The 13,885-nt window shown below is 64.5% G+C and overlaps 1 protein-coding gene across 4 annotated transcripts in view; it reads right to left on the bottom strand.

The window, feature by feature from the left end:
* Window positions 1-13,504, bottom strand: part of CORO7 (coronin 7) — a 38,371-nt gene extending 24,867 nt beyond the window's left edge. For 2 of the 4 annotated variants that reach the window (XM_074885492.1, XM_074885491.1), the window contains exons 1-7: window positions 13,383-13,504; window positions 9,861-9,957; window positions 9,483-9,557; window positions 7,669-7,739; window positions 7,116-7,299; window positions 6,473-6,549; window positions 5,179-5,229 (exon numbers count right to left, since the gene is read on the bottom strand). In XM_074885492.1, coding sequence (XP_074741593.1) covers window positions 5,179-5,229; window positions 6,473-6,549; window positions 7,116-7,299; window positions 7,669-7,739; window positions 9,483-9,557; window positions 9,861-9,957; window positions 13,383-13,442 — 615 coding nt within the window. In that variant the 5' untranslated portion in view covers window positions 13,443-13,504. Of the gene's footprint in view, window positions 1-5,178; window positions 5,230-5,933; window positions 6,141-6,472; window positions 6,550-7,115; window positions 7,300-7,668; window positions 7,740-9,482; window positions 9,558-9,860; window positions 9,958-13,382 lie in introns of those variants that run through there. The other 2 variants (XM_074885493.1, XM_074885494.1) reach the window with 2 other exon arrangements.
* Between the last annotated feature and the right edge of the window lie 381 nt (window positions 13,505-13,885).

The raw sequence follows: 13,885 nt of genomic DNA, 5'->3' as shown, positions 1-13,885 counted from the left end.
TGTGAGCCCCCTCCTGCCCATGCCACTGCCCCAATCCTGCCGGTCAGGGCAGCCTCGCCGCGGTGTCCCCATGCCCCGGGGAGTTGGGCACTGTCAGTGCTGTGCAGGCTCTGCCTCTCCCACCCCGCTGCCTGCACAGCCCCTGCCTCCGGCCAGCCCCTCCTGCCCTTGGCGAGGCCAATGCAACGTCCCCAAGGGTGCAGGAAGGCAAGTGGGCTCCCACCGGGACAGCCCCCACGGCTGTGGAGGCTCCCACCCCGGCACAGATGTCCAGGCACAGGGCTGGGCCGGGAGCAGGACCTCCCTCCTCGGGCAGGCGAGGGGGGAGCCGCTGGCCCCGCGGGCTGGGCAGACTGCAGCACCCATCCCTCCGCTCCTGCATCTCATCTCTTCTTGCAGCCACCAGCCCCACAAGCCCTGCTATGAGCCTGTTACCAAATCCCCAAAACACCTTTGACCTCTTGAGTAGGAGCCTGCCAGGAGCCCCAGGTTGGGCAGCAAGCTGGAGGCCCCCGAAATTCTGTGCCGGAGCCCCAGCCCCAGGTAAGCAAGGTGCCAACCCGCGCCCTCGTGCCACCGAGGCGGCCCCAGCAGGAGGGAAGGGCACCCAGGCGAGGGCGAGCCGGTGGCCTCGTGCGCCTCCATCCCTCACGATGCCGCTGGCTCATCCTGAATCCTCCTCGACTTCCCCATGTCTGCCATACCAAGCGGCATTCCTGGGAAGGACGGCCGAGGGGGAAGCAGAGCAGAGGAAATATAAACAGTCCCGTGCAGCTACGCTGGGGAACAGAAGCATGAGAGCGCCGAGCGTGCGGTGCTATAAATAGGCAGCCCAGAGCCAGGCCAACTTTTTCAAAGCTTCCCACGGTCTCCTTGGGAATGTGGGATGCTGCGGACCTTCCCCCAGCCTGGAGGAAGCTGCTGCCGAGGCTGGGAGTCAGGTACCCCCAGGGTGACCCCAGCGTGGGATACCGCGCCGATGGGGTCGGGGGGAGGAAGGCTAAAAGCCTCTCTATGTCCTGATGCGCCTTTCCCCTACAAGCGGTCCCCAGCCAGCCCCAGGATGACATCGGATCGTGGGCAGATGTGACATGTCGGGGTCTGTGGGGTCCTGGCTGTGGGCATGGCTGGGTCACCCCAGTCTGGATCTCCATCTCGCCACGGCATTGCCCTGCCCCCATGGCCACACTGCCCACAGAGACCCTCTCCCTGCTGTACTCTCCCACCATGGTGGGGGCTGATGTGGCCCATGGGATGGTGGCCAAGGTTTGGGAGAGGGGCTGGAGTCCCTCTCCCAACGCTGGGGCCTTGGGGCACCCCAGGCCTTGGGGGGACAGCGTGGTCCTGCCCCGCACAGGGTGTGCTTGGAGAGCTGTGAGCCCCGGGTGCTCCCAGGCACTGAGCTCTGCCCCCAGCATGTCCCACGAGGTGAGGGGACAAACCCACAGGGACACCCTCTCCACTGTCCCCAGGTTCCCTCAGCCCCCATCCTACTCATTAAAACAGCTCATTAAAACGTGAGCAGGAGCGTGCGTTCACCCAGCGCGCGTGGCCGTTCCCTCGCCCCCGGTCCTGCCGAAACGCTGGTGGAGGAAGTTTCTCGTGAGAACGAAGCCGGCTCCTCTCCATCCCACACTGGCCGTGCTCGGCGGCGGCCCCGCGGCCCGGCACCGCCGGCGCCCACCCCGGCCCCGTAATGGGAGCCAGGTGCCGGCCAGATGCGCGCAGCCCCTCGCGTGAGCGCGCAGCAGCGTGCAGGGGTGGGATGTGGCCCATTGGCTCCGCACGCCGCCGGCCCACAGCCACGCTGCATCCAGCAGACACAGCTCTGCTCTACCAAACCGGGGCACCGGCTCGTGTGTGGCCACGCTGCCCGCGTGGCGTGGGACCGTCCCCGCCCCGTGCAGCAGCTTTCTGCCCCCGTGAGCCACTTCCCTTCTTTCCAGCAGTGTTTCTGATTGCACAGCCCTGTCAGTAAATATTTTTGAGGATGCACCCTCAGCCACGTATATTGATGTGTAAAAGATGCGCATGTACAGCTGGAGGTCTAATATTTTCTCCCTGCACCCCCAGGGATTGCTGTGTGCACCCCGCTTTGGAGAGCAACGCTTTAGAGGACAGGCAAGACCCCGGCCCGCTGTGCAGGCAGGGCGCTGCGTGCCCATCTTGGCCCTGCCAGCCCCTGGGAAAGGAAGCCCAGGGACCTGGAGAGCCAGCCTGGGGACCCAGGGCTTGCCAGAACCCAGAGGAGAGGGTGGCCGGGGGAGCGGGCAAGCAGTGATGCCACCTTAGTACCCCACGCCTTAGCCGAATCGCTGCCCTGCACTGGTCCTGGTTACGCACCAGCGTATGGGCACCTTCCTGGTGCTCTGACCCCCTGCTCAGCACTGTGTCCCCCTTCCCCCCCTGCCACAGGGAGCATGATGCACCCCAAGGGCACATCCCAGGGGGACGTGGGAGGGATATTTTGTGGGGTTTGCCCAGGCATTGCCGGGGGGGCAAGGGCAGGAGCAGTGAAGCACTGAGCCCCAGCAGAGTCAAAGCCACAAGGGAGAGGATGTGACTCGCTTCCAGTGAGAGGGTCAAGGTGAGGAGGGCGACCACCAGCACCCGTGGGAGGGGAAGGTGGGCTGTGGCTGGGGCAGGGCAGCCTCGGCAGGGGACGAGGCAGAAGACAGGACTCATGGGACCCAGACCCAGCCGGGCAGGGAGAGCGCGACTGCCCAGGGAGGCACGGCAGGACCCGCTGCAGCAAAGAGGTGGCCCTGGCATCTCCACTGTCAGTTTAGGGGCACCAAGGAGGCACGCTGAGCAGCAATGAGGTGCAAGCACAGCCCTAATGCTCGCAAAGGGGCTGCTACAGTTGTAGTTCCTGCTCCAGCCTAGACGCAGCAAGAGGGGCTGTGGATCCAGCAGGATGAGGCCACTGCTCTCCCAAGGGAAATCATGGTCTTGGGTACATACCAGGCACCCTGTGGGGTCAGCCAGACCCCAGCCACGCCGTTCTTGCTGCGTCACACGCTCCTGCCTGCTGCTGGGACGTGCTCAAAATAGCTGCCACCGACATAGCCAGGAATGGGGGGGGTCGGGCCCCCCCTGGGGGCACGACCACAGGGTGCGGGCAGCCTGCCAGTCACCCTCCTCACCATCCACTCTCGGTCCCCAGCCCTGTGCATGCTGCATCTGCAAGACCCCAGAGCAGCATCAGGCATCACAGCACCACGGTAGCAATCCCTCCTCCCCGAGGCTCTTATTTTAGCTCCTTCTCATCCTTTTCCCCCTGCTCTAAAGAAAGGAATGGTTTAATGAGGCAGGCTTGGCAAATTAAGAAAACCAGCCAGAGGAGCAGCCCTCTGCCGAGGCCGGCTTCAGCACCGTGTGCTGCAAAGGGACTGGGGTGAGCCGGCGGCGGTGCTGAGCCCGAGCCCTTTGCCTGCTGCGGAGGAAACCCAGCCTGCAGTGCTGCAGGGGCCAGCCCAGCTGGAAAACCCATCGCACTGCTCACCTCGTTCACCGCTGCAAAAAACCAGGTGACTTCAAAGCCGGGAGCTCGCGAGGTGCTGGCACCGCACAGCGGCCCCGGCATCACCCGGTTTCGTAACCGCACTGGCCCGGGGGAGAAGGAGCTTTTCCAAATAACCCGGCCCTCCAGCAACCGGGGAAAAAAGAAAAAAACAAAACACAGGAGTGTTATTCCTCTTGGCTAAGCAAGCCCTGTGCAAACTTCCAGAAGATTTATGGCATTTTAAAGTTTTCCCCTTCAGCACAGTACTTCTCCAAGACTAAACATCTTCATCAATTCTCAGCTGGCCGGGGTTAGGGCCGTGGCGCAGCAGCATTTGGCCGCGGCAGCGAAGGTGCATATTTCTCTTGGCAAACCCCGAGCGCCGGCCTCAGGCTGGATCAGACAGCAGCAGAGGGAAGTGAGCTGCCTGCTTTGAACAGCCACCATCATTCACACGTTATTTTTAATAGCTCAGTGAGACAGAGTCCACCCTCCCCAGGAGACTTGGCTCGAGCCCATCGTGCTCACAGCTTCGCCGAAACGCCGTCACACAAGCCGACAGGTCTGGCGGGGGGAGAAGCAGGGAGCAGGCAGGAAGGGGAGCAGCGCGCGGGGCCGTCGGTGGATAGGGGCAGGATGAATTTGGGAGCAGAGACCTTCCAGCCATGACAAGTGGCACCCGGATCAGGGGAGCATCACGGGGGCCACTTGAGGGCTGGGAATACTCTGCCCTGGCTCACTTGCATGTGTAACTGCTGGTTTTATATTTATATATTGTGGTGGTGTATTTATAAGGCTGCTTGACGGGTCAGGGCATCGCTTGTACCCACAAAAAAACCCACCCAGGGCCCTCACGGGAGCTCAGCAGCCAGGCTCTGTTGCAGGGGCAGCAGGAGAGTCTGTCCCGGAGCGCAGCTCCCCCCGGTCAGTGCCTGGGGTTCCCGCCGTGCCCAAGCACCGGCACCGGAGGCCATCAGCTTCCCGAGCGTCCGGGCACGCACACACCGGCGGCAGGAGAGACGTGAGAAGCGGCAGCGCCCGCTGCAGCCGTCTCGCCCTGCTCTCCACTGCATCCCTCCCCTCCCAAAGGCTTCCAGCTCCTTCTGCAGGGAGGGACGGCAGCCGCTGGCGGCAGCCAGAGCCCCCAAGCCACAGGAAACCTCTAATAAGAGGCTGTTTAAACTCGACGTCAAGGCTTAAGTCCTCTACTTATTTCCTAATCGCTGTTATTTGCTGAGCTGTGCGGATCCAGCCGCCCAGCCCTCACCCTTGGCAGGTCCTTGTCCCTGAGAGCCTTTTGCCCAGCTCCTGCACAGCGGCGCAGAGCCCCCAAGCCCACAGCCCCGATGTAGCACCCACAGGGCTCAGGATCACTGCCTGCAGGGCTTGGGATCGCTGCCCACAGGCAGACAGCCCCCGCAGCAGCGTGCCAGTGCACCGGGGGAGCTCGCCTGCCTGGGCGGGAGGGCAGGGGTTCCCCGTGCCGAACCCCACCAGGGCTGAGGAGCCCCGTGCCCCTGTCCTCAGCCCATGCCGTCGCGTTGCCTCTCCCAAGCTGTGCCAGGGCTGGGACAGTTTGGGACACCAAGCCCAGCTCGTGGCAGGCAGTGGGCACCCCGGTCTGGCAGGGCTGCCTGCACCACGTCACCCAGCACACCCGGGAGGGATGGTACCTGAGAGGCAGCCGGGCTGGCTCGGGGGTCAAAGATCCGCAGTTTCTTGTCCTGTTGAGATAAAAAGAAAACAAAGGAGGGTTAAGGACCTTGGGGCCAGCGGGATGTCAGGCCGTATTAGGCAGAAGGCTGGAGCGAGCAGCCCCGCTCCTTCCTGCCCATCATCGCTCTCCTGCCTGCAGTGCCCACCCCTATGGATGGCTCGCATAGTCCTCCACGTCCTGTCCCACACTGCAGGCAAGGGTGCACCCCCAGGACCCCCACAGCCTCACCAGGACCTCAACACCCTCAGAACTGCTCCAAGAGAAGGGGGGAGCCTCCAAAGTAAAGCCAGAGCTGGAGCCTGACCCTCAGATGCCACCCTGCCAGCGCTCCACAGCATCCTGCAGGCTGGGGAGTGAGCACTCTCCTGCCCATCATCCCCCAGACAAATGGGAGGTGGGATGCCCTTCGGAAAGGGCTGGCCGGGGCGCAGAGGCAGCAGGGAGGTGCCCCGGTGACAGCCCTGCTGCCAGGGTGCTCTTTGGGGAGCGCACGTGGTGCCGGCCAGACCCACACGGCATGGCACGGCGGTGCTGCGGGCCTTGGGGGCCCATGGCACGGCTCGGGGGCTGACCTGCACCCCAGATGGCACAGCTTGGGGTTTTAGCCTCTGTGCTCAGCCTGCACGCTTGGCACGGGGCTCCAACCGCTCACTTAGCCTGCACACCCAGTCTGCACGCTTGGCCGGCCTCCATGCTCCATCCCGGGCCCACCTGCTCGCTCAGCCTGCACGCTCAGCCTCCGCCCTTGGCACGGCGGGGCCGACTGCTCGCTCAGCCTGCAGGCTTGGTCTGCATGTTCCGCTGGGCTTGTGCGCTCCGTCCTGCTCTGCGCATGGCCCAGGGGCCTGGCAGCTTGCTCGGCCTGCACGCTCAGCCTCCACGCTGGGCCTGCACGCTTAGCACAGAGGGGAGACTGCTTGCTCGGGCCATATGCTTGGTCGGCCTGCCCGCTCGGTCTGCACGCTCAGCTGGCCTGCCCGCTCAGCCTGGGAGCCTGCCCGCTCGCTTGGCCTGCACGCTTGACCTCCATGCGAGGCCTGCGCACAACCGCGCGCTTGCGTGTCCGGCAGCGTGCGGGCAGCGAGCAGCAGGCGCCATCTAGTGCTCCCATCCTCCTCGGCCCTGGCGCCGCTCACTGACCCCATTTTTGCCCTCTTCTCCCCAAAACAGGATCACCGTGTGCCCCCCAGGACCAGGGCGCAGAGCGGCCATGTCGTGCCGCAGCGAGGTCACCCATGCGAGCTGCTCACCTTGCAGGAGGTGCCGAGAAGGCGGCCGTCTCGCTTCCAGGCCAGGCTCTGCAGCTGGTCCCCGTGGGAGTCCAGGGCTGCGGAAGGAAAGCAGGCTCGGGATCAAGCAGGGCTTGTGAGCCATCGCTCTCCCACCCGTGAGCACCGGAGTATTCCCCCAGGGAAATGATCTGGCCTTTCCAAAAGGCCAGTGGCAGCCAGAGCAGAGGCAAGGACCCACTGGGATGCTGCTGTGTCCATGCAGGGAGCACCCCTGCCACAGGGCACTTACACCCCTGTGCTGTCACCCCAGCCTCCTCTCCCCATCGGGTTAGCTGAGGTCCGGGCAAGGCTGGTCAGCAACAGGCCATGGCACCCATGTCTACCCATGCACAGGGAGAGGCACCCATCACCCCAGGGGATCCCCAGCAAAGCTGCTACAGACACCCTGAGCAGCACAGGAACCTTTTACACCATTACATGAGAGTGTAGGGGAGCCCGTGCGCAGGCACGAGGAGCTGTGGTGCTCCCTGCTCAAACAGCCACCTGTGCTGGCTGTTTGGTGACACTGAGATCCAGACTTGAGCCTGATGCTTGAGCCCAGGCACCAGCATGATGGAGATACATGTCACGGGCAAGAGCTGGTGGGCACGGCCATGCCTACCTGTCAGTGGCTGCTGCTGCCCCACGTCCCAGACAGTGACTTGCTTCCCTGCGCCGCTGGCCAGGACGCCGTCCGCCGTAGGGTGGAACTGCAGCACATCCACCGGGCCTCCCCCGGGCCCCAGGGTCAGCCCCGCGCCACTGGGCATGTCCTGGCCGCTCTCGGGCAGGCGCCACACCTTCACCTGCAGCCCCAGGGAGAGGTGGGTCAGTCCCTGGGCAGGCAAGCCGGACCTGGCTGGGGGCCAGCAGTGCTCAACCTGGGCTTGCTGCTCTTCCAGGCTTTGGACCCTGAGGACACCAGGTGACCCCTCATCGTGGCTCGGTGGGATCAGAGCTGCGGGCATCCCACGTGGGAGAGGGCTGATCCATGGCTGACATCATCTGCCCTGTCCCCCACAACTTGGGGAGACCCCACGCTGCTCCCCAAGGCTGGCACCCTACTCCCCAGGCTCCTCTTATTCCCATTGCTTCAGCTCCACCTCCCCTGAGCTCTCCAGTGAATCCCAGAGACACAGGGTGTCCCCTTGGGACCCCAGGCACCCAGCACTCACCATCTCGTCAGCAGAGCCCGTAGCCAGCAGGAGCTGATCGAAGGGTGAGAAGTCAAAGTCTGTCACCGCATCTGGAAGGAGAAGGGCAGAGGTTTGTCCTCACCTTACCCCTGCAGGCAGCATGTCTGCCCACCTTTGCTCTTCCCCAGCCTCAGAATCTTTTCATACGCACATATGTGCAGGCAGCCGGGGTCAGATCTGGGCCCACTGAGGCATTTTGGAGCAGCTCAGCTTTGCTGCGAGAGCCTGAGCCCCTCCACGCTGTCTGTCAGGGTCTCACACCCCTTCGGCGGGGGACGGGAGCCCTGAAGGGCAGCACCACACAATTACATCTCCCCGTCTAACCCACCACCACCCAGCTTTGGCTCTGATTTGGAGACAGACATCCCCAGGAGGCACAGGGAGAAGCATGAACAGCACAAGGGCATCTGTGCTGGCCCAGCTGCCGGCGAGCGAGGCCACGGCCAGCTGGGGCCGTGCTGGTAACAAGGCTCCCTTTGTAACGTCCCGGCTCGGCGCGCCGGCGGCAGGGCTGCTCCTCGCAGCTCCGGCAGCAGGGCCCCGCGGGAGGAAGGCTGGCACCGTCAGCGGCAGCCCCTCGGATGCATTTGGCACGCTCGGGAAAGTAGGTCACTGTGTACTTTTCCGCTTCCAGGAGGCTGCGGAGAGGCAGGCCCAGGAGGCACGGAAAGTGAGCAGCTCAGTCTGCTGCATTTGCCCCAGGAGGGGAGAAAAATCTCTTCCCTGCTTTGGAGGCACGTCTCTGGCACGGCTGGCTTCAAAGGGCTCGTGCTAAACCTCAGTAAGAAGCTGTTAGCGTTGCACTGGCTCCCCGTGCACCCGTCCAGCGCTTGTGCAGCTCCCAGTGCAGCTCCCAGTGCCCAGCTCCCAGTGCCCAGCCCTGTGCCACCGGGGCAGGGACTGAGCCGGGTGCAGGCAGCACAGGCTGGGCACACCACGCAGTCCTGCGGCGATGCCAAGGCACCGCATGCAGGAGGGCGGCACTGGGACTGGCTCCCGTCTTGCTGCTCTGGTGCAATTTTTGGGAAATGGGTGGTCAGTGTCCCCCAGGCTGGCACTGCTGCTCCTACACCAGGAGAGGGGTACCCTGAGCTCCCCACCACCCCTTCCCCGTGCTGGGGCAGGAGGCAGAGCCCTCCACCTCCGCAGCGTGTGTTCCTCTGCCAGTGGCAATGCTGCCAGCTGCCTCTCCGCCTGCAGCACTTGCTCTGCCCACAGCAGAGCTGCTCAGGGCCCCGTGGCCACCGGTCTGGCCTGTTCCTCCCGTTGCTGGAGCCGGGTGCACCCGTGGTGATGCCATCCCCAGCTCCTCCGCCAGCCCGGCACTGGGTGTACCGAGAACTTCAGGGCATGCAATGAGTAACATGGGAAGGGTGTGCTAGAGGAAGAGCGTGAACAAGAGCTACGTGTCCTTGCTGCAGTTCAAGAGATGAAGGGATGTGGGTCAGTTTGGCTCTTTAGGAAGAGCCCAGCCTGGCAGAGCCCCGTGTGGTCAGTGTGGCTGCAGTTGGCTTGTGCTTCTCACACAACTGAGACTTGTCAGGGTCACCCTGCCTGGGGGTGACGGTCCCTGGGGACTCCAGCATCTCCCCCAGCCCCTCTCCTGGGAAACAGACACCCCATCACGGCATTCTGGGCTGGGACTCAGCGCCTGAGCCCCTCCACACAGCCCACACAGGGCCAAACGCCTCGTGTGAAGGTGGGAGGTGGTGCCCAACTCCTTGGTGCCCCAGTGCAGAGCACGGCGGAGGCACGGGACAAGTTGAACCGGGGCTGGCAGACACCCAGCTCACCCGAGTGGCAGCAGAGCTGAGACACGGTCCTCTTGCCTCCATCCTTGCACTCCAGTGGCACAATGCCCAGCACACCTGCAGGAGAGGGCACAGGAGCAGGTCACCAGCTGTGCTCCAGCCTGCCCATCACCCATGAGATGCTCCCAGGAACCCCCCCATCCTGGGACACAGTGGGAGGGCACCCAGCTTTGCAATGCAAGCCAAGAGGTGTGGGATTGCCAGCACCTTTTGGGGAATTCGGGGAAAGCCTCCTCTGCTCACCCTCATGCCTCCTGGGGTCCGTGGGGCTGACCCACCACCCAGCCCTGCAGGGACCACAGGGGCAAATCCATCCCACCCACTCCAGCCATGCTCAGCACCCTTTCCCTTGTGCCTCACCTGCCGCCTCGGCATTGAACGCGACCCAGCGGCAGCTGGCCTTCACGTGGTTCCCACAGGATGCACCGGAGCCCGCTCGGATACCCCCGATCCAGGCCTGGGATGGAGAGGGAAAACCCACATCAAGGAGATACCTCTGTTTTGGAGGGGCTCGACACCGCAGCCGGAGCACGGCTGGAGGGGAGACAATGAAGCATCGGCACAGCATCGCTAGAGACCCTCAGCCCCCACGGAGCTCCCACGCCGATGGACCTGGAACTACCTGGAGGTTGATGACACTGACAGGATCGTGCTGGAGGCACATTTGTAGGGCCCTGTCCTCTGTGAGGGCCAGGACAATGTGGCTGCTCACGCTCCCTGCATGAAAGTGCAGCCCCTCACTGGGGCTGGAGGCTTCAGGGCCAGCTTTGCCAGGAACGGGAGACAGGAGCATCCCGGCTCCAGTGTTGCCTCTCCCCAAAACTGTCCCAGCCCTGGGCTATCCTACAGTGGGAAGGGCTCAGAGGACTTTGTGATAAACTGATGTCAGGGAATTTGGGATGGGACAAAGGCTCTTGGGCTGCGAAGCACCCCGGGGTCGGGCTGTGGCTGACCGAGGCAGATAAACACCTCCAGCAGCATGATTCCCATGTGGACACGCAGCCAAGGAACTTCATTACAGCTCCAAAACCAAAATCCTGCTTTGCAGTGTTTCCCACTACTACTCCACAGCTGAGCACTGCACCCGTGGGGCACTGGGATCCCCTGCATCAGCCAGATGTGACACAGACATCCGACCTCAAGGGGCCAACAGGATTAGGAGCTCCCCGACACACCCAGGGCCAAGTCCAACCCTCGAGCAAAAGCAACGACAGTGTTTTACAGCTGCTACCACGCCTGTATGCCCACCGGTGGCCACAGGCATCACAGAGCGCTGCAGCGGGTGTCCGGAGCGGTGGATACCCCACAAACAGGGCAGAGCCCTTTGCAGGGAAGGGAGCTGCATACACAGCCCCAAAAGGACAGAGCCCCGGGTTTCCTCTCCTTGCACGGCTTCCTTTTGAGGCCTGACAGAGAGCAGCGGTTCCTGCAGCACTTCCTCTTGTCCTTGTCACAGCAGCCTGCTCGGTGGCAGCCCTGTTAACCCCTCTCCTGCTGAAGGGAGGTTCCTCTCCCCGCATCCAGCGGGTCGGGGGCACAGAGGGGATGGGGAACAGGTGTGGAGAGTAACCAAGACCCAGGAGGAAGCGTCCCACAATCTGCCCTGTCACCTTGCACAGGTCCCTCGGTGAGGGGTGTCACTGGCCACATCTGCCCCCCAGCATCAGGGAGTACCACGCAGGACCCCTGCAGTGAGGTTTCACAGAGGGACCACTGAGCTGGTCCATCCTGGCTCTGCAATGTCCCCGCACGCAGGCGGGAGCCCTCGGGGAAGCGATCCTTCCCACAGCGTGCCAGGGTGGCCGGTAAAGCATATGGTACCATCCTGGCCATGTCCCTAAAACAAATCACAAGCTTTCAGGGTGCCTCTGCCAGCAGAGCCCTGCAGACGCTGCCTGAAGGGGAGAAGTGACTCAGATGTGATCATTGGTGTTGACACTGAGCTTCCTGATCTGGCCAGGTCAAGTGTCTGCCTTCGCCTCCATAAACAAGCTGCTCTGCTCAGCTGGGGACACAAACAGCGCTTCCTGCTGTGACATCCAAGATGGGTTTGGAGACAAGACATCCATCTCACACCTCCTGCCCCACAGAGCTGGGTGACGTGGCCTCACTTCCTGGGGACATATTTCATGCCTGCATAGGAAATGCCTCTCAGAAAGGCCACCACCTCCCACGTGCCGAGCCTGGTGCAGGCTGCCGGAGCCTCCTCACACACTGGGGCGAGAGCACACTGTCCCTTGGTGTCCCACAGAGCTCCCCCACCACGGGGACTGACACCAGGGTAGTGGTAACAGCGACATCCCTTCCTGGAGGATGCCACAACCCCCCCATGGCCAGGTGTCCCGGCACCCACACTGCACAGACACATGCGCTCCCCACGCCAGCCGTTGGCAGCAGCTCATCTGCACCCTGAGGTTTGCAGCCAAATGCTCGGCTGGCTGAGATTTCAGTGATCTGCCACCTGCTCTGCAGACACACCAAGCCCAGCATGCCACGGGGATGGTGGGATGCTTGGGGCCACCATGTCCCCTCCTACAGCTGAAGCTCAGGAGGATGTTTTGGGTGCTCGCTGGGTCTGTAGAGGCGTGTGAGCACAGGACGGGCCAGCCTGGCGCAAGGATGGCTTGGCTGGGAAGTTACAGGGAAGGAGAGCGCTGACATCCAAGGACTAGGAGACGAACATTTTGGTGGCCTTGGGAGCCCTCAAATTCTTTTCAAAGGCAGCAAGATGCAATGATTTGTAGCAGCATCACCCGTCCAGTCTGAGCCCTCTCCTTCTGGCCACATGGCCTATGCCAAAGGGTACCAGCTTCCCGCACCTGAGTGCCACCCCGGCACAACTGGTAACCAGAGCAGCCTGTGCCATGCGTCTGGCCCATGTTGTTCCTTCTCTATGTGGGACTGTCCCCGGCAGGGACTCTGCTCCAGCTGTCCCAGCTCCTGTCTGCCCCATGGGCTGGGAGTCACCCAGGCAGGATCCCCCCACCCTCCTCCACCGTGGCAGAGCAGCAACAGCCTCGCTCACAGCCACGGTGCTGTGGAGATGCCGGGCAAAGGGTGTCCAGCTCAGGGAGCCCCCAGAAGAGCTGCATGTCCTGATGATGCTCCCTGACGTGGCTCACCCGGCACAACCCATCCCTGACCCAGTATTGCCTCACGAGCTGAGATGGATCACGCTGCTCGGCATGGTTGGGGCAGGTTATCTGTGGGGCAGAGGTCGGAGCTGGGCACCCCCCGGCTCCATGCTGCCCAGTAAGACCCACCAGACCTGCCTGGGCTCGGCGGTGCCGAGCTCCACAGCTCGTGGGCAGGGTGACGGAGCTCAGCACCGTCCCGCCGGGCCCCAGCGCTTCCTCTTTGCTGCGGAAGCGGGGTGGCAGGAGCGGGGCCCAGCATTTCACCCCGGGTGGGTGCTTCCCCGGCCGGCACGGGCGAGCCAGCGCTGCCCGGCGAGGGCCGGGCACAGGCGAGGTACCCAGCCGGGCCGGGAGGCAGCAACGTACCGGGGGCCAACCGTGCCCAGCCAGGGCACAGCCCGGCTCCCTGCCGCCACGGGACGGGTACCCCAAGGCACCGGCACCGGCCGGGGGGCTGCAGCGCCCCGAGAGAGGGTTGGGGTTCCCCACCGACACCCGCCCGTGACACCGGGGCGGGAAGCGGCGGGCGCCAAGGAGGGGCCGCCCGGGCGACGCTGCCACACCGTGGCCGGGCACCGGGCGGGGAGACCTGGGCACGGCCCCGCCGTACCGGCAGCTCCGCCGCAGCGGGACCCGGAGCCGCGCCCTGCCGGGGCCGCCCCGCCCCTGCCCACCGGCAGCCCCGGCCCCGCCGCCCCCGCCCCCCCCCGGTCCCGGCCGGCGGGGAGCATCCCGCGGCGCTCACCTCCCTGCGGGGCAGCCGGGCCTCGGTGTGCCGAAACTTGGACGCCTTGAAGCGGTTCATGGTGCCCCGGCCGCGCCGAGCCGCGCCGAGCCCAGCCCAGCCGCGCCGCTCCGCCCGCCCCGGGGACACGCCCTTGTCACTGAGCCACGCCCACACGCGCTGGACACGCCCCCTCCGAACCCCTTGTCCCACGCGTGTCCTGTGTCCCCGGCTGTCCCCACCGCAGGGCCGTGTCCTGCCCCGGCGAGGGCACCGTGAGCAGGGCAGAGACCCCCGCCTCGGCTCCCCGGGACCCTCGCACCCTTGGGGGCGACCGTCCCGGGGGGCGCAGCCCCTTTCCCCGCCTCCCACAGAGATCCGGGGTCACCAGACAGCTGCCGCCATGGGCACCGGGGGCTGCGGGGGGCGCAGCTCCCGCCCTCCGCGCGGGCGGTGGGACAGCGCGGCCGCTCTGCGTTCAAGAGGAGCCTTTGTTGCCGTTCTCCGACCGGGTTTCGCCCGGC

This window comes from Strix uralensis, chromosome 16 (genome assembly GCF_047716275.1).
Source record: "Strix uralensis isolate ZFMK-TIS-50842 chromosome 16, bStrUra1, whole genome shotgun sequence".
Classification (NCBI taxonomy): domain Eukaryota; kingdom Metazoa; phylum Chordata; class Aves; order Strigiformes; family Strigidae; genus Strix; species Strix uralensis.
This window is presented reverse-complemented; position numbering and strand designations above follow the sequence as displayed.